At 48.9% G+C, this 21,596-nt stretch overlaps 1 protein-coding gene and 1 long non-coding RNA gene across 3 annotated transcripts in view; one reads left to right on the top strand and one right to left on the bottom strand.

Annotated features, from left to right (window-relative positions):
• The first annotated feature begins 1,193 nt into the window (after positions 1 to 1,193).
• On the top strand, positions 1,194 to 1,803 carry LOC128814990 (uncharacterized). Its single transcript, XR_008439533.1, has 2 exons — positions 1,194 to 1,272; positions 1,647 to 1,803. It is a non-coding gene; the product is annotated as an uncharacterized LOC128814990 (long non-coding RNA).
• An 86-nt stretch (positions 1,804 to 1,889) lies between these two features.
• HTR4 (5-hydroxytryptamine receptor 4) overlaps positions 1,890 to 21,596 on the bottom strand; it is a 73,339-nt gene continuing 53,632 nt past the window's right edge. The window contains exons 7-8 of one of the 2 annotated variants that reach the window (XR_008439532.1): positions 3,972 to 4,150; positions 2,604 to 2,685 (exon numbers count right to left, since the gene is read on the bottom strand). Coding sequence is in view for 1 of the 2 variants with exons in the window: in XM_053991341.1 (XP_053847316.1) it covers positions 2,598 to 2,685 (88 nt within the window). In the remaining variant the exon portion in view is untranslated. Of the gene's footprint in view, positions 2,686 to 3,971; positions 4,151 to 21,596 lie in introns of both variants that reach the window. The other variant, XM_053991341.1, reaches the window with a different exon arrangement.

Here is a 21,596-nt window from a genome sequence, read left to right as displayed (position 1 = left end):
AGCAAAGAGGGGCAGATTCCCCTCCTTGTTCCAGCCCCTGGAGCCTCCTGTGGGGCAGCTGGGAGTGCAACCTGCTCCCAGCCTGGGGTTGGAGCGCCAAGAGCCAGAAATGAGCCCAAGCTGGAGTTCACTGCCATGGCCAGAGAGGAGTTTTTTATTTTTAGGAACACCACACGTCACTGAGCACAGGCAAGGACTGGCACCACCAGCCAAGATGGGCAAAGCTGAACTGGGAGGACACAGGAGCAGCCATGGAATTCCAGAGTGGGGGCTTTCCATGGGACTCCTTCTTTTCCAGGGGAATTCTGCCACTGCTGATGGCACAGTGGCGTTGCTGGGGTCACAGAAGCTGTGCTGGGGCTGTTGGCTGATTGAGCAGGAGCTGCCAGGTGGTTCCTGACAGGGTTGCTGAGCCCAGGGAGGGACTAGAGGTGACACAGGACATGGATATTTGGTGTTTGGAATTTCATCCAGTTGGAAGCGGGGGAGCCTTTTCCCAGTGAGAGCCTTTGACCATTTTGGCTGGTGAGCCACTGCTCCCGTTGGCAGAGCCTTGGGAATGTTGTCCCTGGGGAAAGTGGGAGTTTATTTTAAATTAAAAAGAGATCTTTTCCTAATGCACATAAAAATAAAGGCGAAAACAACGCCTGAAGGACAAAGCAGAACCAAAGAACCCCTCCCAGTGCTGCTGGTTTCATCTCACTCCAGGAAATTTCACACCAAGATTTTGATGCCCTTCAATGGGGACAGAGAAAAGCTTTTTTTTTTTGAGGATTTCTTTAAGAAATTTGACACTTGAGGTGAAACCAAGCCAAGCTGTTCTGCAGCCTCGTGTGCCCAAAGCCCAACAAAACCCCTGTGGGCACTTCCACTCAGGGGGAGATCACAGCACTGAAGCAGCCCTGGGTGGGTTTTTTCCAAACTTTCAATAATGGCTTTTTTTTCACTCCACGGTTCTGGTGTCAAGAGTGAAGTTAAATGAATTTTTTTGGCAATGAAACCCTGTAAAAACAGGTCATTGCCAACCAGGTCCCAGGGATGGACCTGGAGCACCTTCCCCCACAAACACCAATAATTTGTGCCTTTCCAGCAGCCAGCAGTTTTCTACCTCAGCATTCCAACTGGGGCTGTTTCTGCCCAGTGTCCTTCTGAATCCTACAGGAAAAGGATGGGAAGCTTTATCAGTGACTTTGCTTTGGAAGAAGTATTTAAAGAAGTCAGACACCATGGCCAGGAAGCCACTTGTTGTTCTCATGCACAATATTTCTCCTAGTGAGCAACATTTTTGTTTGTTCCGAGCGGGATTTGTCTGTTTACAGTAAATACCTGTCACATAGCAACAGAAATATTTCTAAATAATAATACATAGAATGTTAAGCTCCTTGGTCTAGAAGCTTTTAATGAAAAAAACCACATGTTCCTGATAAAAAATAATAAATAATGTCAGCTTCTCTTTGTACATTAAAAATATCTGTACATGGTTCCACGTTATGACAAAGTACAATCGTATTTTCTAGGCTCAGGGTGGCATCTCTGGGGTAGATCTTCACCTAAAAAGGGTCAAGGCTCATGGTCTTGATCCTGCATGAAAATCCTTTTCCCAAATTTGTGGAGTTTAGAGCCTTGCCCACCCTTTCCATGCAAAGGGGGAAGCAGCCCACGAGGAACGTGGCAACACCGACATGCAGGAGGCAGCTGAGGACTGGGATCTTTGCAAATGGTGAGACTGGAAAGTCTGGAAAACTTCTTGCCTCGACTGGAAGAGACCAGCAACAAATAGAAAAATAAAGGTGGCAAAGGTAAGTAGAAGTCTCTCTTCCAAACTAGAAAGGGTTTAGGTGGAAAAACCTAAACTTGAAAGGGTTTAGGTGGTTTGTTTTCCAAGATGGCACTTAGTGATCCATTGGCTCTGGCTCCTGGCCAAGCTTCTGCTGCCTCAGAATGCCCAAAGTTAGCTCAGGGCAGGGATGGGGACAGCTCTGGGCTCCAGGGCACGTCCCATCCACTGGGAATGGCAGAGCAGGGCCATGGCTCTGAGCTGGGCTGGCCCTGCTGGTCCCACTGAGCTCCTGCACACCCTGGGATCCTCCTCGGCCAGGAAACACCACCAGGATCTTCCAGAGCTCTGCAGGGTGGGGGGAGCAGCAGCAGGGCTGGAACCAAAGGGCAGCAAACATTTCCTCTTGTTCTCCTGGAGAAAACGTGGGGCTGCTCCTCCCCTGGCAGTGCCCGGGCTCCAGGCAGAGCCAGCAGGGATGGAGCAGTTCAGTGCCACCCCACAGCTGTGAGCTGAGCAGGGGGCAGCTGGAAAGGAGCAGCTGGAAAGGAGCAGCAGGAGCCCCTGGCTGGGTGGTTTGGAGCTGTTTTGGTCCTGGCTTTGCCAGGAATGCCTCGCTCCTGGAGCAGGGCTCCAGCTGCTCCTGCAGGGACAGGGACAGAGTCCTGACCCTCCCCATGCTCCCACCCAGCTCCCACAGCTGGACATTCCTGGGAATTCACTGCAGGAGGCACCACGACAATGCAGATGGATGAATTTTCAAGTCCTGCTGTCCGTGAATCCTTGGGCCATCCTCTGTTCCTCCTCTTCTGGGCCAAGACTAGAAACAGGACTCTTGGGATTCGAGGTCGGTGTGGATGGGAAGCTTCTCTTGTTCCTGGTGGTGCCCGTTGTGTAAAACTGTGTACCTGGGAGGGGAACAAAAACCTCTGTCAGTGCCAGGTCGAATGCCAAACTGATGGAAAATGGAAAATAAGATCTTGCAAACCCCAAAGTATATTTAAGAGAGTGATTCTTCCAAATATCCAGATCCCACATTAAAAAGTGTGGAATCCTTGCTTTGCTCTGTGACAGGGAATGAAATCTTCAGTTTGGAGCAGTCAAAGCAATCCCTGAAAACCAAGAAGCTGTTGGGTTTCAGGTGTCTGAAGTGAGCTGCACTGCCTGAGTGTGCTTGGGCTGGAGGATGCTCCTGCAGGAATTCCCAGGCTGGATGCTGGCTCCCAGCATGGCCAGGGCACTGAATGTGCAGATGTTTCCCTCAAACATCCCTTGGAACTCCAGCACTTTAAAGAAGGATCAGCAATTTGAAAAATGTGCTCCCACCGAGTTACAGACTGGATGTCAGAGACAAGCAGAGACATTTTGCACCTCACACTGAACAGACTCCAACGAGACGGCCACGGAGAGAGAACAGAGCTGGAATTGATGGGCCAGGTCAGACAGGGACACTGTGGAACACAATCCACCCGGGAGACTCGGCAATGCCAAAGGCTCTGCCACAGACGGGACACAGGGAGGAGAGCCCTGACACCTGGAGCAGCTCAGGACGATGGACAGGGACTGGGATATCCAAGGATCCTGACAGACAAGGACTGGGATATCCAAGGTTCCAGACGGACAGGGACTGGGATATCCAAGGATCCTGATGGACAGGGACTGGGATATCCAAGGATCCAAATGGAGAGGGACTGGGATATCCAAGGATCCCAATGGACAGGAACTGGGATATCCAAAGTTCCTGATGGACAAGGACTGGGATATCCAAGGTTCCAGATACACAAGGACTGGGATATCCAAGGATCCAAATGGACAGGGACTGGGATATCCAAGGTTCCTGATGGACAAGGACTGGGATATCCAAGGATCCTGATGGACAGGGACTGGGATATCCAAGGTTCCAGATACACAAGGACTGGGATATCCAAGGTTCCTGATGGACGGGGACTGGAATATCCAAGGATCCCAATGGACAAGGACTGGGATATCCAAGGATCCCAATGGACAAGGACTGGGATATCCAAAGTTCCTGATGGACAAGGACTGGGATATCCAAGGTTCCAGATACACAAGGACTGGAATATCCAAGAATCCCAATGGACAGGGACTGGGATATCCGAGGATCCAAATGGACAGGGACTGGGATATCCAAGGTTCCAGACGGACAGGGACTGGGACACCCAAGGATCCAAACCTTCCTCCGTGTTCCGCGGCCGTCCCAGAGTGGAGCAAGAGCAGCAAGAGCAGGCGGTGCCGATTGTTAGAGGTTCATTAAGCTAAAGAGGAGTCATTGAGGTGTCCCGGGATGTCGTGTGGCACAAAGTGTCTGTCTGAAGCCTCTGGCAGTGAGTTCAACACTTCCAGCTGTTTACCCTGTGGGAAAGAGGACTGGTAGGACAGGAGGAAGGAGCATCCCTGACTCAGGGAGTGCCAGCTCATGGTTTGCACATCATTCCTCAAATATTCCCAACATCTCCAGGAATCTGTTAAGGGCGTCCTCTGCTGCCAGGCTTTTGTGTTCCGTGGGGTTTTTCCATACCCTGCAGCCTTTCCCTTCAAATGTAAGTTCAGAGCCGCCTGCCAGTTGTAGGGCACCGCTTTAGTGTTGGACAAAAGCTGGGCTTTTACAGCCCTGCCTTTGTTCTCACAAAAAGTTTTTGTTCTCTCTCTTTCCCTGTGCCTTCACTGATCTCTCTCTGAAAATACGCCTCATTTCTCAGCTCTTGGTACCTGTGGGCAGCAAGTTTCAGAGAAATTCTCATCTGCACCCGAAATTCAGCTGCTTCCCATGCAGGAACACACTTGGTGTGCCTCAGCTCCCACCCCATGGAGTTGCCAGGGATTTATCCTACAATGCAAGGAGGAAACAGCACTGGAACCCTCCCTGTGTGGGCTGAAGGCTTCAAGAGAAAGCAGCCAGGTAGGTGTGAGAAATAAATATATTCGAGGGAGCCAGAATATGTATGCAGGGAAAAAAAAAATTTAAAGGGTTAAATGAATTAAGTAAATTATCTACAGCAAATTAATTGTGCCCTTTTCCTGCCCCTGATGGGCTCCTCCAATGGGATTTGTGCTCAAAGGGAATCCCAAAGTGGGGACAGCATTGCTGTCACTTCCCCGGGAGCTTTCCCCAGATCCCAATGAGCCCCAATAAATAAATAAATTATAAAACAATAAATCCCAACAATGGGAAGGCACTGCCCCTCCAGGGACCTGCTGCAAACCCTCCCCGTGGCCCTGGGATTGTGCTGATGGCCAGCCTGGGGACAACTGTGTGTGCCAGCCCAGGGGGCTCTGGGTGCCAGCTGGGATCAGCTCTGGGCACCTGTGGGCTTTTGCAGGACAAGGAGCTCCAGCTTATTCTGGGAATTTGGCAAATCCCAGGGAGAAGACTCCGAGGGGGTGCAGTGGCTGCAGTGTTCCCACTTTCACTCCCTGCAGAGCTGTTCCCCACACCAACCTGGACATTTATTAGGGCAGCAAAGCCCAGAGATGGCTGGGTTTTGGTTTCTCCTGGAATGAAAACCACACACCATTTCCCCACAGCCCGAGCTCCTGCTCAGTCCCCACCCCTGGGATCAGCCCTGACCTCTCGGGGACAGGAACTGGCAGGGCTTGGATCACACTGATCATAAATAAAATTACAAAGAGAGGCCAAAGGCAGGCTGGCCCAGCCACAGCTGAACCCTGCTGGCTGAGGGATTTGTGGCTGCACTCCTGCATTTTCCACCTTCCCAAACCCACCCGAGCCTTTGCTCTCTGTTCAATAATCCCTTCCCACTTCACAGCTGCTTTCACTATGAATTGCTTCCCTTCTGGACCGGCAGGAGGTGGCTCCTGCTGCCCTGGCAGTCCCTGGACAGGGCAGGTTCTGCAGCTGGCCTTTGTGCAGGGAGGCACCAGAGCTGCCAGCTCTGGGCTTTTGCCACTAAATCCATTCCCCCTCTGCTCAAAAAAAGGAAGGACAACAGGCAGAGATGAGATTTTGCTGCAGAAACATGGATGGGTGGGGGGATTTTGGGTGTGGGGCACCTCAGGTCTCACTGGGTGTACAAATGTTTAGACATGAGCTACACAAAAAAGTGCTAAACCCCAACTTTGGCTGTATTCACAAATCCCTTTGTAATTCCTGTATTATAAATTCAAAATAGTTACTGACAGACCCCCAGAGAATGCAAGAACAGAAGAGAAAATCCAGGTATCAAATTCACTGAGTTCTGAGCTGTTCACTTCGTTTGCTTTTCTCATTCTCCAGACTTTTCCACTTTCAGACTTTCCCCATTCCTGATCTGGAGCAAGCCTTCAACTCCTTGTGAGATAAAAAAAAAGAAGAAAAAAGCAGAAAAGAGCAGATTGCAATTGATGTTCAATGCCCTTTGCTGCTTTTATCAGGGGACTGATCTCCCCACTGTGGTATTGACAATTTGGGGAGTGAACATTCACTGCCTGTGTCTTCATTTTCTCCTTTTCCAGCTGCTGAAGCCCAACTCCAAATGAAACACTCCCAAACACTTTTCTTCCTTCATCTACAACCAGAAACTCCCCCAGGAACAGCGACCATCCCACCTGGAACAGATCTCCAAGGAAAAGGCAAGCAGGAGATGATGGCTCCCCCTGTGTCACAAACCTTCTGTTATGTGAAAGATTTGGGACCAGAGGAAAGCAAGATGAAATGATGTAAAATGGGATAAACTGGGAAGATTTCCTTTTGCCTTGAACAGAATCCCGTTCTCAAGAATGTATTTTTTTTACCATTTTTCTCCTCAGCCACCTAAAATGGTGGAAGGTAGAAGAGGTTTTGAGGTAAAAGTTGGCTGGAGCCACATTTTAAATGGAACTGAGCTTCCAAATTGAATGAAGGATTGAAACTTTTCTAAGACTTGACAATTGTGCTGCCCCACAGTTTATCTTTCCCTGCATTTTCCTTTCTCTCTGGAATATTTGCAGCACCACTGCTGGAACTTCACCCTCCATATCGTGTCCATTCCTCAAAGCTCTGCTGCTTCCCGAGGGGCTTCCAAGAGCAAGAACAAATAATTGATCTGAAATGGGGATTGTGGTGAACAATCACTTGGCAGAGGTTATTTTCATGAACACATCCCTGAAATCAGCCTTGCACCATCTGCTCAGTTCCAGAATTATAAATTCTGAATTAGAAAACAACAGAATTCATAAACCACTCTAGAAGTGAGGGGAAGGGAGCAGCTTCAGATGATTTTTGTGATTTATGCCAGCCTGTGCTGGCTCTGCTCTGCTCCATTCCTGTGTCAGGAACGGGTGGAAAAGAGCCTTTTTTATTTATATATCATAAATATATAAATTTCTATAATAAATTTATTTATATTTATATTTATATTTATATATGCCCCAGGAACCAAGCCCTGGAAGTGCAGGATGGGTCTGGGTGGCAGCAGGAATTGCCCAGGCTGGAAGCACCAGGAAAGATCCCACAGGTGGAATTGCAGTGGGCCAGGAACAAAATCTGAGCGTGTTCTCCAGGACATCAGGAAGGTCCCCTCCTGTTGTCTGCCTGGAAAGGGACTTCTGGTATTTTTGGAAAATTGGGAGATGCTGGGAAACAGAGAACTGTGTGACACAAAACCCAAGAATGTCTGGAATTCCCTATTTTAATCTGTGCTATTTTTCCACTTTGAAAGAGCAAAATCCTCAAATCTGAACTCCACCAAATGTCAGAATGAACTGGGAACAAAATGCATTGCTCCATTTCCATCTTCTGCTGAAAAAATGAATTCACAGAGGCCACATGAAATGGAATTTCACAAAACATTTGCTTTTAATGCAGCTGCATGTGAAACTTCCACAAATGAGAGCAGAATTATCCCTCTCCCAGCATTCCCAGGTTCACAGACTCCAGAAAATTAAAAGCTTCCCAATAAATCTGTAACCTCTGGGTTGGATTTGTCCTGCTCCCATCCCTGCAGTGAAGTTCTGCACTTGGCCATCAGCATAAAATCAGCAGAGCAGGGTAAGGATAAATTGAATTATCCCATTACAGCCCAATGTGAAAACCCAGATCTTGGGAAAACGTTGGGATTGCTGAATTATTTACATGGCTCTGACAGCAATGTTGATTTTAGAGTCCTTTGTAGTCAAATCTAAACACAAATCTCTCTCTGTCTCATGACAAGTGTTTATTTTCCCACTCCTGAGCAGTTAAGCTGAATCTCTTAATTATCTTTAAATCAAATAATGCTGTTCCAACCTTGGGAGCTGAACTCAGCCCTCGTCATTCTTTGCTAAATATCAGGCAGAGGTTTTATAAAACATCTGTCTCCAGCCCACACCAGCCAGCTTTCAATGCACTTTGTAGGATTCCTGCAGAAACCCAGATTTAAAATTAGCAGTTCTCAAGTAAGCAGATACTTATTTCTCTTGACTAAGAGGAACATTTAAAAAAATATATATAAAGAGGAGATTTTTTTTTGGTCTCTGACAAGTCTCAGGAAACAAAGAGAGCATCTCCCAATGTTTGTGTCTCTCCTTTTTCCCCCCATTGTTCCATCAGCTCTCTTTTTTTCTGGCAAACCAAGACTAAACCCCCTCCAGTCCTTTTGTTTTTGTGTTTGCAGGAGCTGTGGATCCTTTTCGAGGAGGATGTTTAGAAGTGCAGGCAAATAATAACCTGAAAGAGGATCTTGAAATGAAATGTCCAAACTCTTCAGCATCCGGTTTCCTTTTGGTTTTCTCCTGCTGAATTTCACCCAAATTTTGTTTCCCTGGGACTGCAGGTGCTCATTTCCATCTTCCTTTTTTATCCTCTTTATTGCCAGGCTCTATTAATGAATTTCTCTGTGCTCCTTTCCAATCATTTTTCCCTTTTCCCACTCTCCTTCTGCTTTCAGCTGCTCCACCTGGATAATGTTTATAATTTTCCCTATTTCCCACTGCGGGATGTTTTGCTCAACTTCAGCTAAAAACCTTGGAATTTTGGCTGTTATGAGCAGGAATTGGTGATGGAAACCAAGGGATCCACACAGCAGCCACGGGGTGGGGATGGCCCAGAGCTGCTGAGCTCTTCTCCCATAGATTTGGGCCATCCTAATGTTGCACAAGTTGATGTTTCCACGGCAGAAACAGCAATTTGGGCACCAGAGGACAGAAATGAAGCAAATTCCAAAATCAACGAGGAGCTCCTTGTTTGCAGTGAGTGAAATGCATTTGCTAATTATGAAGCAGGGTAAACAAGTAAACAAATGAGAGAGGCCACTCAGGGGTGTGGGGGAAAGGAGCCCTTTCCCCTTTTTCTCCCATTAACTCCCTATTTCCATTTCTCTCTCGTTAATGTTAAGCTTGGCTCTCCATTATAGGCTCTAATTAGCTGCAGATTTTGGCCTCCAGTTCGTTTTTGCACCATAATTAATGCAACAGTCGTAAGAGCCCCAAATCTGATAATGAGGAGAGCACTTGGAAGTGCTCAGACACAGCAGAAACCCAGAGCAGCCCATTAAGAGCAGCTCCCAACCACCCCCAGATGGGATGGCTCAGAGTGGGCTGCTGGGTTTAAGTGTTTCAATTAATGAAACACAAGCAGGATCAATTAATAATGTTCAAACGGAAGATAATGATGATTTTTATTTTTTTTTTAAGGAGGCATAATTAAATCTTTTTCACCACTGGTATAATTAAATCTTTTATCTGCTGGGAAAAAAAAAAAAACCCTACATTTGTTAAAGCTGTGGAGTGAACCAGTGGCAAAACTCGGAGCTGTTCAGTGGAGTTTGTCAGGTTTCAAATGCACCATAGTGGGAGAATGCCAGAATCTCAGGGTGGAAAAGCCCTCCCAGCCCATCCATCCCCACCCCAGAGCTCTCAGTGCCACCTCCAGGGATGGGGATCCAAACCTCCCTTCCAATATTTACCAACCCTCTGGGAATGAGGGCTTTTCTCCACTGAAATACCCAGTGGAAAATGGAATTACAGTTGAAATCTGGCCAAAAATTCCCCCTCCTTCCCTACTTTGTGTGTGAACAGCAGAGCTTTTTTTTTTTTTTTTTTTTTTTTTAGGTGTCAAAAGCAGATTTTCTCTGCAGCATCATGTGTTTGATAACAAAAGGCTGCACATTGTCCCTGTCACTCCTTGGGTTCCTTTCTCAGGAGCAAATGCCACCAACTCCCTCCCAGCAGCTGGGTCTCCCTCCCACCCTGCAGGCTGAGGGGAGAGTTCTGCTCCCCCAGGGAAGGGCTCACCCAGCCCTCCCTGCCTTCTGGCCGTGCCAAATCCACACTTTTGTGTCCTGGGAACTTCTGTGCAGCCCCAAAGTGTTGCTGGGAAGCTGTGCTTACCTTAAGGTATCTAATTGAAGGGCTGAAAATTAAATTTTCTTGTAATGAAGTCATGGCGTAAAAATTAAGTAACAAAATACCAGTTAAATATTAGTCAATTAAAATCCTGTTAATTTTAGTACAAAAAAACAATTTAAAATTAATAATAATTGTGATTTATTAATAATAAAATTAATAAAAATTAATAACCTTGTGATGCCTTTAACATCTCAGCTAGGACCTGTTGTAGGTTAAGCTCAGTAAATCTTACTTATCAATCTTATCACAACTTAAATTAAAGTTTATTTGGCTGCCTTTCCTCAGGTCTCCATCCTGCTGAGAGAGCAAACACCAGGTTCAGTGTGAGTTTCTTCTCCCCTTTCCTTCATTATCCAGATTTTCCAATTAATATTTCTGTGATTAAAGCAGCACATTCCTGGCTTTGGACTTTGTCCCTCACAACCCACTGGGTGTGAATTTGTACAGCTTCATCCGTGAGACTGCGAACAAAATTAATTAATTGTGAGCTGTGCTCCCCACTCCTCATCCTCCGTGCGCCTTTTGTCAGGATTAAATGTCACACCACAGATGGGGACATTGGCCGTGGGTGCTGAATTTCAGTAAAATCTCCAGATTCTCGCTCCAGAGCCTTGGTTTTGAGTGCAGGCTGGGCTCCGAGGCTCCCTGTACTCACAGTTAATTCCCTGCCTGGCTTCCCTGGGCAGTTTCTCCCCGTTTGCAGCTCGTGCAGCTCCCAGCCAAGGAGCACAGATTGCCTGTGCCCGTGTTCCTTCCCCTGTTCCTCAGGAAGGATGATGCTGCCCTTGCTCATCCCCGTCCCTGCCAAGAGCTCTCTCCCAGCAGGGTCAGATCCTCCTCAGGAGGGGGGACAGGAGCTGCTGCTTCATCTTGCTGTGATTCAGAGGCTGCTGAGTCCCCACTTTCTGCCACCCTGTCCCCAAAGCTCCTGTGCTGCTGCTGTTATCCCAGCTCAGCCTCTCCAGGACTTGTTCCTGGGGTTTTATTCAAATGAAGCCCGTGAGGATCTGTGCAGGTGGTGCCAGGCCCTGCTCCCTCTGGGATTTCAGGGACCCTCTGGACTTCTCTGGGAACAAAGACCTGAGGAAAACCTTTTTTTTTTTTTTTTTTTTTTCTCTGAGCATCCTAAAGAGCAGAGCCTCAAATCTCCTGGAGGTGCCCAAAAGAAAAATGCCAAGCTCAACATCTGCATGTGCCCTGCCCAGGGCAAGGAGAGGCAGAAATCTGAAAATCAGGCACAGCTTATTTTGTGGGGAGGATGAGGGGAACCCACAAAACAAGGGCCCATAATCAGGCAGATATTTATTTATTCTCTGATGGGTTTGAGGTTTTCTTTTACTCAGAATAAAGCCAGCTCTCAGCAACTCCTCTGGAGAGCATTCCTTAGAGAAATTCCCTGTATACTGGGACATGGCAGGAAGAGTTCCACTGATCACTGAATTGATTTTGAGCACAGGGGGAGGTAACCAAGGCCATCAAAACACCTCTGTGTGTGTGTAAACCCTTTCTTTCCCTATCCCTGCTGTTTACACGAGGTTATTTCTGTTCTTTTGTGCTTCCTTCTGCAGATCTGAGTCTCTTTCAGGGCCACCTGTGAGACCCCACCTGTCCATCACTTTATACATTGCCATCAAATTTGCTGTGCAGAGCAAACAAAGAAGTTCAAACTTCTGAAGGTTGTGCCATCCCTTGGTTGCCCCTGGGCCTGTCTATTTTCTGCTCCAGAGGAGATGGCACAGCCCATAAATCTCTGCCCTAGTCCCTGCTTTGGTAAATAAAATCTGCTCAGATTTATGTTTGCTCCTTCCTGAGGAAAAGCAAAGCAGTGATACATGTGGCAAATGGAACAGAAAATTGCTTTTCACCCATCAAGTTTCCAGTGTAACTGACTCAAGTTTGGGCTCTCCTACAGCAATAACTGGTCTCACAAAATAAACCCAATTTTGTAGCACAATTCCTTGTGTAACGTTGAGGCAACCAAAGGTGTGCTTTGCCCAATAATTTAGCAAATGGCTTCAAACTGAGAATAAGTTTAGGTTGGATATGGGGGGGAATTCCTGGCTGGCAGGGTGGGCAGGCCCTGGCACAGGGTGCCCAGAGCAGCCTGGCACAGTGGAAGGTGTTTTGGGGTTGGAACTGGACGAGGTTTAAGGTCCCTTTGAACCCAACCCATTCTGGGATTCTGGGATTCTAAGGAATGAAGATCACACTGCTGCCTCAGAGAGGAAGCGAAGGAAATTTGTGTTTATTCTGGCAGAGCTTTATCTGTGCCACCAAGCCTCCAGAAACCCAGGCCTCCACTGCTCCCAGCTGCACAGGGATCCCTGTGTTTGGCCAGGAAAACAGGGCTGGTCCAGGGGCTAAACCCAACCCCAGGAATCAACCTGGCTGGGGAAGCTGCTTCTGAAAAACTATTTATGAACCCAGCACCCCACGCCTTTGCTGAGCCAGTTCTGAATTGCTCCCTTTCATCCTCTCCAGCTGTAATTCATGTTGCTTAATTAATCTTAATTAAGTGGTTTGGGCATCTCTGGAGATCAGTTCTCTCTTTATTTAATTACACTAACACACCATATCATGGTCTCTGTTTGATGGGATGTTTTGCACAAGAGTTTAATCCAGAAGCTGAAAGAATTAATTAGTTCTTTGAATGTCTCCAGAGGGTTGGCCAAGTAAACTGTGGGTTTGTCACAAATGCCTGGACTCTTCAGAGAGCAGAATCCATCCCTGATACTGCACACCTTGAGCCAGAGACACATTTCCCCCTTGCTGGGGCTCTCAGATCCCTGTGGGATCTTCTGGAGCAGGAATGAGACTCACGGGGGACAGGGAGATCTGGGATTTGTCAAGAGCTTACAGCCTGTTCCTGTCCCAAAAGCTTTACCCCCTGTGCCCTGCCCCTCTCTGCACACCCACGGCCTGAGGCAGCCCCCAGAGGGGATGGGCTGCCCATGGAATGGGAATTCCAGCAGGGAATGATCTCTCTGTTTGCCAGGGCTTTGTGGGAACAGGGCATTCCCTTCCCCAACACCTCCCGGGACCTTGGCACATCCACGCTGATTTCTTTGCCCAGCAAGACCTGGAGCTGCTGGGCCTCCTCCTCTTCTCTGCCAAAAAGAAGCAAAATCCAAAATACAGAACACTGCAGGGAAACTCTTGGAGCAAGGACAAAGGGGAGCAAGGGCAGGGACTGTCCTGTGAGCCCGGAGCTCCCGGGGCTCCTGTTCTGCTTGACAGCTCCACTTGTGATGATTTTATCCCAAGAAATTCTCTCTAGCTGTGATTCCTTCAGGAGCACAACTGCAGGGGCAGCACAGGAGTTCCACAACACCCATCTGTGGCAGCACATTTCTCTCTCTCTCTCAGGAGTTTTTCATAGAGGTGCACAGAGAGAAAGAAAGAGAAAACAATTTCTATTTCTGCTCCTTGTTTTTCCCATGTGGAATGTGTTTGGAGAATTGTTTACCTGGGGTCATTGTTTGGTTGGATTCTGGTGAGGATTGTTTGGGGCTGGTGGCCAATCCAACCCAATCCAATCCAATCCAACCCAATCCAATCCAACCCAATCCAATCCAACCCAACCCAATCCAATCCAATCCCATCCACCTGTGGCTGCACTCTCAGAGAGGGTCACAAGTTGTGAGGAGTTAGATATGGGAGTTAGAAAAGTAAGTTTGTAGTTTTAGTATCTCCTTTAAATAGTATATTAATGTATTATAGCATAGTTATAATAAAGAAATCATTCAGCCTCCTGAGCTGGAGTCAGACATCAGCATTTCCCATTGGCTTCTCCTGCATTTTACAATCCCCATCCAAAGGTGGGCTGCTCTGGATGAGCACCTTGTCCCAAACTCGCTGTAAAGTACAGCTCTTCCCAAAGACAGACAAGCAGATCCTGACTGGTTTCCATGAGCTTTCTGCTTCTTCTTGGCCCGAGCAGGGAGGTCTGGATGCTTCAGCAACGTCTGCAGGGATTTGCGGGTCAGGAGAGCGTGGTGCTTGTTGGTTCTGACAACTTCCATCCATCCATCCTTCAGGAACCGCCTTCATCCCAACGGAGGGAGATTCCAGGTGGGCCAGGCCCTCCCAAGCACAGCTGGCAGTCCAGTGCTTATGGCAGTACCATTCCCAGAGCTATGACAATGCCACTGTTGATAGCTCTGGAAATGGCGCTGCCATCGGCACCACGCGCGGCTCTGTCCCCCCCGCTCCTCCTCGTGCTCCAGGATGGAGGAGCAGCTTCGGCCCAGAAATCCCTGAAATCTTAGGGAAAAGGTCCCAGTGAGGGTGTCTGGAGAAGCCTTCAGAGGTGCTGGCTGCAGTCTGCTGCTGCTGGAGTGTGCCCTTGGGACACAGAGCACACACACACACACGTGTGCCTGTTTCCTCTTTTACCCGGGGTTTAACTGGAAAAAAAGGGAAAGCCTCCCTCTCTTTCCTCATTCCCCCCGTGGCAGGTTTTCTGTCCTTCCCTTTGGAGCCAAGCCAGAAGTGCTGCCCAGCCCTGGAGTTCATTCTGCTGGAGAAAAGCACGTAGAAGTGGCAGGGCACACGCTGCACCTGCCCAGCAAAGCACCACACATCCAGGTCTCAATTCACCCTGGAGCCACGCTGCCAGTGAAGCACTGATCCTGCTTACTGCCCTTCCAGCTGGAAGCCTGTTCCAGGCCGGCTATTTCCAGTGGTTCTTTTCCTCAAAACTGAAGGATTTATGCTTTGGAAAATTGGGCAGCCCCCTGGTTTCTGCTGCTGAAACCTCTTTCTAAGACATCTCTTGTCCCACTACAGCCATAACTCCCAGCAGGGATCATCCTTACCACACCAAGGGGTTGTTAATGCAGGAAAAAAAGACAAAAAGGAGCTTTTCCTTCTCCTTCCAGGCACATCCTGCAGCCTCCAAGGACGGCTGTGGGGAAAGGTTTGAGTTACAAGTTGAAAGCACTTTTCAAATACCTGAGGTGTTTGAATCAGCTGTGTTCCTAAAAGAGGCACTGACAACTCCTCTCTCAGTGCTTCTGAGCCTCAAAAAAACCCAGCACGATCTCCAATAACTTTTCTGCAGCCTCACCGAGGATCTCATCAATAACAACTGTGACAAAATCAACTGGGGGACATAAACAAGGACAAAGAGAGGAGCAGAAGGACAAGAAGCAGTTTCCTCACCCCAGTTCTGCCTCCAGACCAGGGAAAACTGACCCAGAGCATGGAAGGGGCTGCCCAGGGCAGCTTTTTCCAGTGCATTTTGATTTTTTTGTCCTTGCTCCTTGTTGCTTTCTGAATCTGAGCTACTTTTGCTGCCGTCCTGACCTTGAGGGTGGCATTTGTCACTTTGACCAGGGAAGTGTAAAATCCTACCACAGCAGACGGGTAAGGTTTTGTAACTGCTTTGCATAGATATGATGGAAAAATCAAGATTTTTCCTCTCTGTGCCCCACAGAACCAGGGGACGGGTGTTATGTCCAAGGGTCACAGGGTTTGGCAGCAGCTCAGCTTGGATTGCTCCAGGCAGAGGAGAGCAGAGAGAGCAGCACACCCAGCAGATCACACCTGCAGCCTCTCTCCCGTGCAGCTTTTTTTGGGAAAATTGCAGCCAAGATGGATCACAACAAAGGGGTGCACACAGGGATGTTTGCAGAGGGGTGAGAGCAGACAGAAACACTCACAGAGGACATTTCACAGACACCTGGCACAAGGGACTGAGGGAATAACAGCTGGGTACAGCTGCAATTGAGACCTTTGAGTGCTCAGTGAAGCCTTAGATCCCAAAATGTGAGGAACCCTGAAGTGTCCCAGGCCAGGCTGGACAGGGCTTGGAATAAGCTGGGAGAGTGGAAGGTGCCCGTGGCAGGGGGTGGAAGAGGTGAGCTGTAAAGTCCCTTCCAACCCAAACCTTTCTGTGAATGTTTCCTGCAGGCTGGGAGGGATGGGGCAGCTCTTCCCTCAGGGCTGGGTGTTCTGCAGAGCAGCTCCAGGCAGCAGATTGCAGCCTGGGCTCAGCTCTGCCTCCCTGTGTGCCCAACCCCTCTCCCAGGGAACCTGGCTGGGGAAACTTCCAGATGGAGGGAACACAAACTGCCCTGAACTCCGCTGGTGTAAAGCGAGTGCTGAAATCTGCTGCCTCCTTGGAATCTGTGTGCCTGACGAGGAATAAACAAAAGCACTGGAGGGAAAAAGGAGAGGGAAGGCCCTGCCTGCCCCAAATCTGTTGGGATAATTGCAGGTTCAGTGGGAGCTGTGCAGTCTGCCCAGGATTTGGGGCTGCAGGTGAAGGGATGGGGATGTGGAGGTGCTGTGGGGTGTGGCACTGAAGGGAGAGAGGCATTCCCTGTGTCCTGGCAGTCCTTGTGACTTGTCATCCCAGGTCCCAGGCAGGGAGGCTCTCACTGTGACCACCAGGACTTTCTCAGTCCTGCCAAGAGCCCTGCTCCTTTCCCCTGCCCTCGTTACAAAACCATTTTGAGCAGGAAGCCAATTCCACACTTACTCCACTCTTCTGGAGCTGCAGGTGTGGAAGTGCCCGGCCCTGGAGCATTCCCGTGGTGGCAGGAGCCCAGCTGGAACCTCTGAGGGAAGGGGAAGCCTCTGAGCTGTCAGGTTCAACCAACTCAAAACAGGTCCAGCCTGCCCTTGGACACTGCCAGGGATCCAGGGCCTCCCACCATCCCAGGGAAGAATTTTTCCTAATATCTCTCTGTATCCTGCTTTTCTCTGTGTGCTGCCCACCGAGGAGACCCTGCAGTGCTGTAGCTGCTCCTTGGAGTGAGAACAAGCATCCCAAAGGGGAAAATCCCTGTTAGCCACATTACCCTGCAGCCAGGAGCCCACTCCCAAAGCCCTGCCAGACATCCCCATTCCCCTGGGGCTGCTGCCTCCACCCCACAAGTGTTAAGCCATAAATAAAGGAGGGTTTACAGTGGGCTGCAATAAACATGAACAGACAGAGCTGCAGTAATAAAAGAAGGGACTTACAGAGCATGGTCATGGCTAGACAGGAGCTGGTCTGCTGCAGAAGAGCAGGAGGAGCTTGGAGACAGAGGAACAGCCACTTTTAGTGCAGGAAGGAGCAAAGACAGACACAGTGAGGGAGTTAAGGGGGGAAAAAGGAAAAAAACACAGCACTGGTTAATTGGGAAACAGCCCCACATCAAACACGGAGCAGTCAATGGCATCAGAGCTACATCCCCAAACCTCCCACTGAAAGGAGCCTGACTTTTAGTGCTAGAACCATCTGAGCCATCAGCTGCAGTCCTTTTCTCCATAAACCAACTGGGGAATCATTCTGCTTTTCAAGGAAATCTCCCCATAGGGTTTTAGGCAGGAATCCTCTGCTGAGCCTGTTTTCCAAAACCTCTTCAGCATTGCTCTGGAAGGGATTTGGGAGCTGGCTCTTGCCTTCCTCCCAACCCCCCCTCTGCTCTGACTGAGGACCCTCTCTGGAGGAAGCCACATTTGGCTTCAAACCAAAATCCAGGGAGTTGTAACTTGGCCACTTCATTTGTCCCCATGATTTTAGCAGCCATGCTCACTGCTAAAAAAACTGATTTATGGTGGCAGTGCAGAGCTGCTGGAGATCCCTGCCTGGTGGTCCTGGAGTCTTTTGACAGCTCCAATGTGCTGGAAGTGCTGGGTTGGGTTTTTAGGTACAGATGGGAGAGCAATAGAGTTACCACTTCATCTTTACCAACGCTGGAACTAGGCCTGCCTGCAAGGATGAGCTTCAAAATCTCCCTCTGTGGGCTGCTGGTCTCTCACCAATCCCCTGAAGTGTAACAGGGAATTCCAGGGGTTCCTAAAACAGCTGTAACCCCTCCCTCACCCTGCACTTTCCTCCTGAGCCAACGGGAGCCTGAAACAGTGCACGTGGAACAGAAAATTCTCCTATAAAACAGCACTCCTGGATTGGAAGAAATCGAATTTCAGGCATCCACAATTCCTCAGAGCCAAACAGCTTTCCTTATGCCAGGAGAGGAAAATGTAGAACTGTCCCTTAATGCACAGCTGAGTCTGAAACAGGAGCTTGGGAGGCCTGTGTGTGTGCTGTGCCTGCAAACAGCAGTGCCCACGAGGGAGCAGAGGAGGGCAGGGGGCTCCAGCACAGCCCAGCAGCCCACTGTTAATTAAGGGACAAGAAGAACTCCAAGGTGAGCTGACACAATTTTACAGCCAAATCTTCCCAGGCAAACACATGTGAAGCCAAGCAGAGGGGGGAAAAGAGGGTTTTAAGGAAATAAATTTAGCTTGCAGCTTATTTTAAAGGATTTTATGGGCTTGTTTTAAAATTTATCAAGGACAAAGATAATTTCAAAAACAGAGGAATTGGTTTGTCACTGAAGTGCATAATTCATTCCCCTGAGTTCTGTGAGCTGGTGTTTTATGGGGTTCTCTCACAGAATAGAATCCTGGAATATCCTGAATTCCCACAGGATCATCCAGCCCAGCCCCTGGCCCTGCACAGACCCCCCTCAAAATCCCACCCTGGGCATCCCTGGAGCGGTGTCCAAGCCCTCCTGGAGCTCTGGCAGCCTCGGGGCTGTGCCCATTCCCTGGGGAGCCTGGGCAGTGCCAGCACCCTCAGGGGGAAGAACCTTTCCCAAAATCCAGCCTGACCTGCCCTGGCCCAGCCCCAGCCCTTCCCTGGCTGCTGTCCCTGTCCCAGGAGCAGAGATCAGTGCCTGGTTTGCCTCACCCCCCCAGAGGCTGAACAGGGCTGTGCCCAAGGGAGCTCCAGGGATGCCCGGGGGCTGCAGGAGCTGCATCCCTGCCTGGGGAATGCCTGGGCCACTCCTGCAGGGTAAAACATCCCCCCTTCTCCTGGCAGCACCTGTGGCAGTGCCAGCCACTCCTAACTGCCTCCCTGCCTGGGGAGAGCTGCTTTGTGCTGCGAGTTCTTGTCTCAAACGCTGGAGCCAAGTGCTATGGAGTGCTTTCAGCACTAATAAACACCAACTGTGCTGCTGTAACAGCCTGTCACAAAGGCAGCACAGGGCATGAATCTCCCTGAATGCATTCACGTGCCTTTAATATACCAGTGGAGACCAGGACTGCTCCTGTGCACTGACAGATCAATCAGTCATAAAGTTACTCATAGATAACATTAATGTGAGGTATCACCAGTTCCTTGATTTTTTTCCTTGAGTTTGCCTGTTTGGCTCTACTCTGTTTCATGCAAAGGGGTAAATCCATATTTTTTCCTTCAATTCTTAAATAAATCTCCACAATATATTGCTCAGCATTGCACTTAAACTCTCGTTTATGTGTTTTTTCCAGAAGTGGTTTCACTTCAGTGGTGGAAAAAGCACTGCCAGGACCGAGAAGTTGGAAAATATGGAGATTAAAGGAATTGTTAGACTTCATTTTGAGAGAGAAAAGGATTTCAGAGCAGGAAAAGACTCCTGTGTGGATGCCACACCGTTTGGGCTGCGACATCATATCAGGGCAAAGTATAAAAAAAATGGAAGGGGCTGCCCAGGGAGGTTTGGAGTGCTCATCCCTGGAGGGGTCCAAGGAATTCCTGGAGGTGGCACTCAGGGCTCTGGGCTGGGGCACAGCTGGGACTCGATCCTGGAGGGCTTTTCCAGCCTCAGGGATTCCATGATAACACAAACACTTCCGAGATAAAGCAAAAAGCTCTTTAGTGCCACGTGCTCTGCCGCTCCTGAAGCGCTTTGATGGCTCAGAGGAATGACACAAATTAACAGCCTCATTAACAACCCTTCTGCCAGATCTTCAGCAACATCCCTGAAAGGCTGTCAGTGACAGACACCATCCACACTCAGGGACGTGATTGACTTTGAAACCACTGCCAAGGAAGATGGGAATTCTGGCTGCTCCGAGGGGAAACAGCAGCAGAGGGAGGGAGGAATTCGGGATGAACCACGCAACGCTCCCGTTCCCAGCCCAGCGCTGCCTGAGCAGGGAAAGGTTACACAGCCAAGCCCATCCCAAGGTCCGCTGTGCAAAACTCTCTCCAGACCTGCGCCTGGAATGTGTCTGTGCCTTCCAATCCAATTTAAGGGCAGCCCAGCAGAAAGCCAGGGGAGGAGGCCCTGGGGAGGTCCCAAAGTGCCTCCTAAATCCGGTTCCCTGCATTTTAAAGTGCTCTGCTCTGGAATGTCACAGCCCCAGAGCACAGCGATTAATGCACAAGTGAGGACTGGAAACCATCAGCTCATGCAGGAGCAGCCTCAGTCAGCTGCACTTAATAGGGATGGAGCATTTGCAGGGCAGGATGTCATTCCCACATTCCCGTGGCAAAAGTGCAGGTTTACTGTGGCAAACCCGAACCCAGGCTGGCTCTGGATCAATTCCCAGGTCACCCATTCCGGATGCACTGAGCAGCAGATGGTGGCAAGGATCACCTCTGCTATGCCAAATAAATCAAAGCAAACCCTCAAATGCCATTTTTCTGTTTTGAAATGGAAAGCTGAGGGTGGAAAGATGCTGAGAGCTGCCCAAGGTGGCTGAGCACCACAGGCAATGGGAAGGATCCCAAAAATGGCAAATTGTTAAAAACCAGTCACATCACAACAGATGTGCTGGAAGTCCTCGACACCTACCTGGAAATAACAAATTTCTGGCCAAAATATCACGGGAATAACAAGGTTTTCTGTCCCACAGACACTCCAAAAGCTTTAAAAGCAATTTTAACACAGCAACGGGAAAGCTTTTCCACATTGTGACTTTACAATGGGGTGGTGCATACAATGCTTAAATAAATTCTCCTCTAGCAATCAAAAAGGAAGAGAATTATTGAAAAGAAGAACAAAGAAGTGAACCTAAAATTAAAATGCACTTACACAATTAGCTCTGAGTTGGAGATACTGCTGCCCCGAGGAAGAACAGAACATGACAATAATTGCTGAGGTTTCCATAGAATTTCTAACCCTAAGGCATGTGGGGCTCTTTGCACACGCTGATTTGCATTGTCTGAAAACACATTGCTGATAAACCAAATTAATCTCTGGAGAGGACAGAACCAGCCCAACACATTCAAAGGTCAGTTGAAACAGAAGGTGAGTAGGTGGAGAGCAAATTTCTATCCATAACAGAGTTTATTCAGGTACCAAAATTAGTTTTAAATCCTGTTTTGGACCTCTGGAATGAGCGGAGAGACTGGCAAAGGACTGGGAGTTGGATTCAGCTGCATGATGGGGATGTCTGTGTTCTAGCTACATGCAGTTGCTGAAGTTGCACTCCATTATTTAAGTGGGAAGTTTCCACCAGCTCTGGGCTGTGCCAGGAGGAGCTGTCAGGCATTCCAGCTGCAGGGAATGTGGGGCTGTGGCCAGCAGGGCTCTGCCCTGGCCGTGGGTCCCTAATTCCAGCTGGAAGGCAGGTGCTGCCCCACCACGACACAGCTGCCTTCCCTGCCCAAAGCACAGATCATGCAATTAGGAGCTGACAAAGGTGTAATATGTAATATATGTTATAAAATAATTTATGCTAAATGAAATTAAAAACCACAGCGTCTTGTGTACTAAAACCAGTGTCGGGCAAC

The sequence above is a fragment of the Vidua macroura genome, chromosome 15, assembly GCF_024509145.1.
Source record: "Vidua macroura isolate BioBank_ID:100142 chromosome 15, ASM2450914v1, whole genome shotgun sequence".
In the NCBI taxonomy this organism is placed as follows: Eukaryota; Metazoa; Chordata; class Aves; order Passeriformes; family Viduidae; genus Vidua; species Vidua macroura.
Note: the sequence above shows the minus strand (reverse complement) of the source record. Positions and strands in the feature narration are given on the sequence as shown.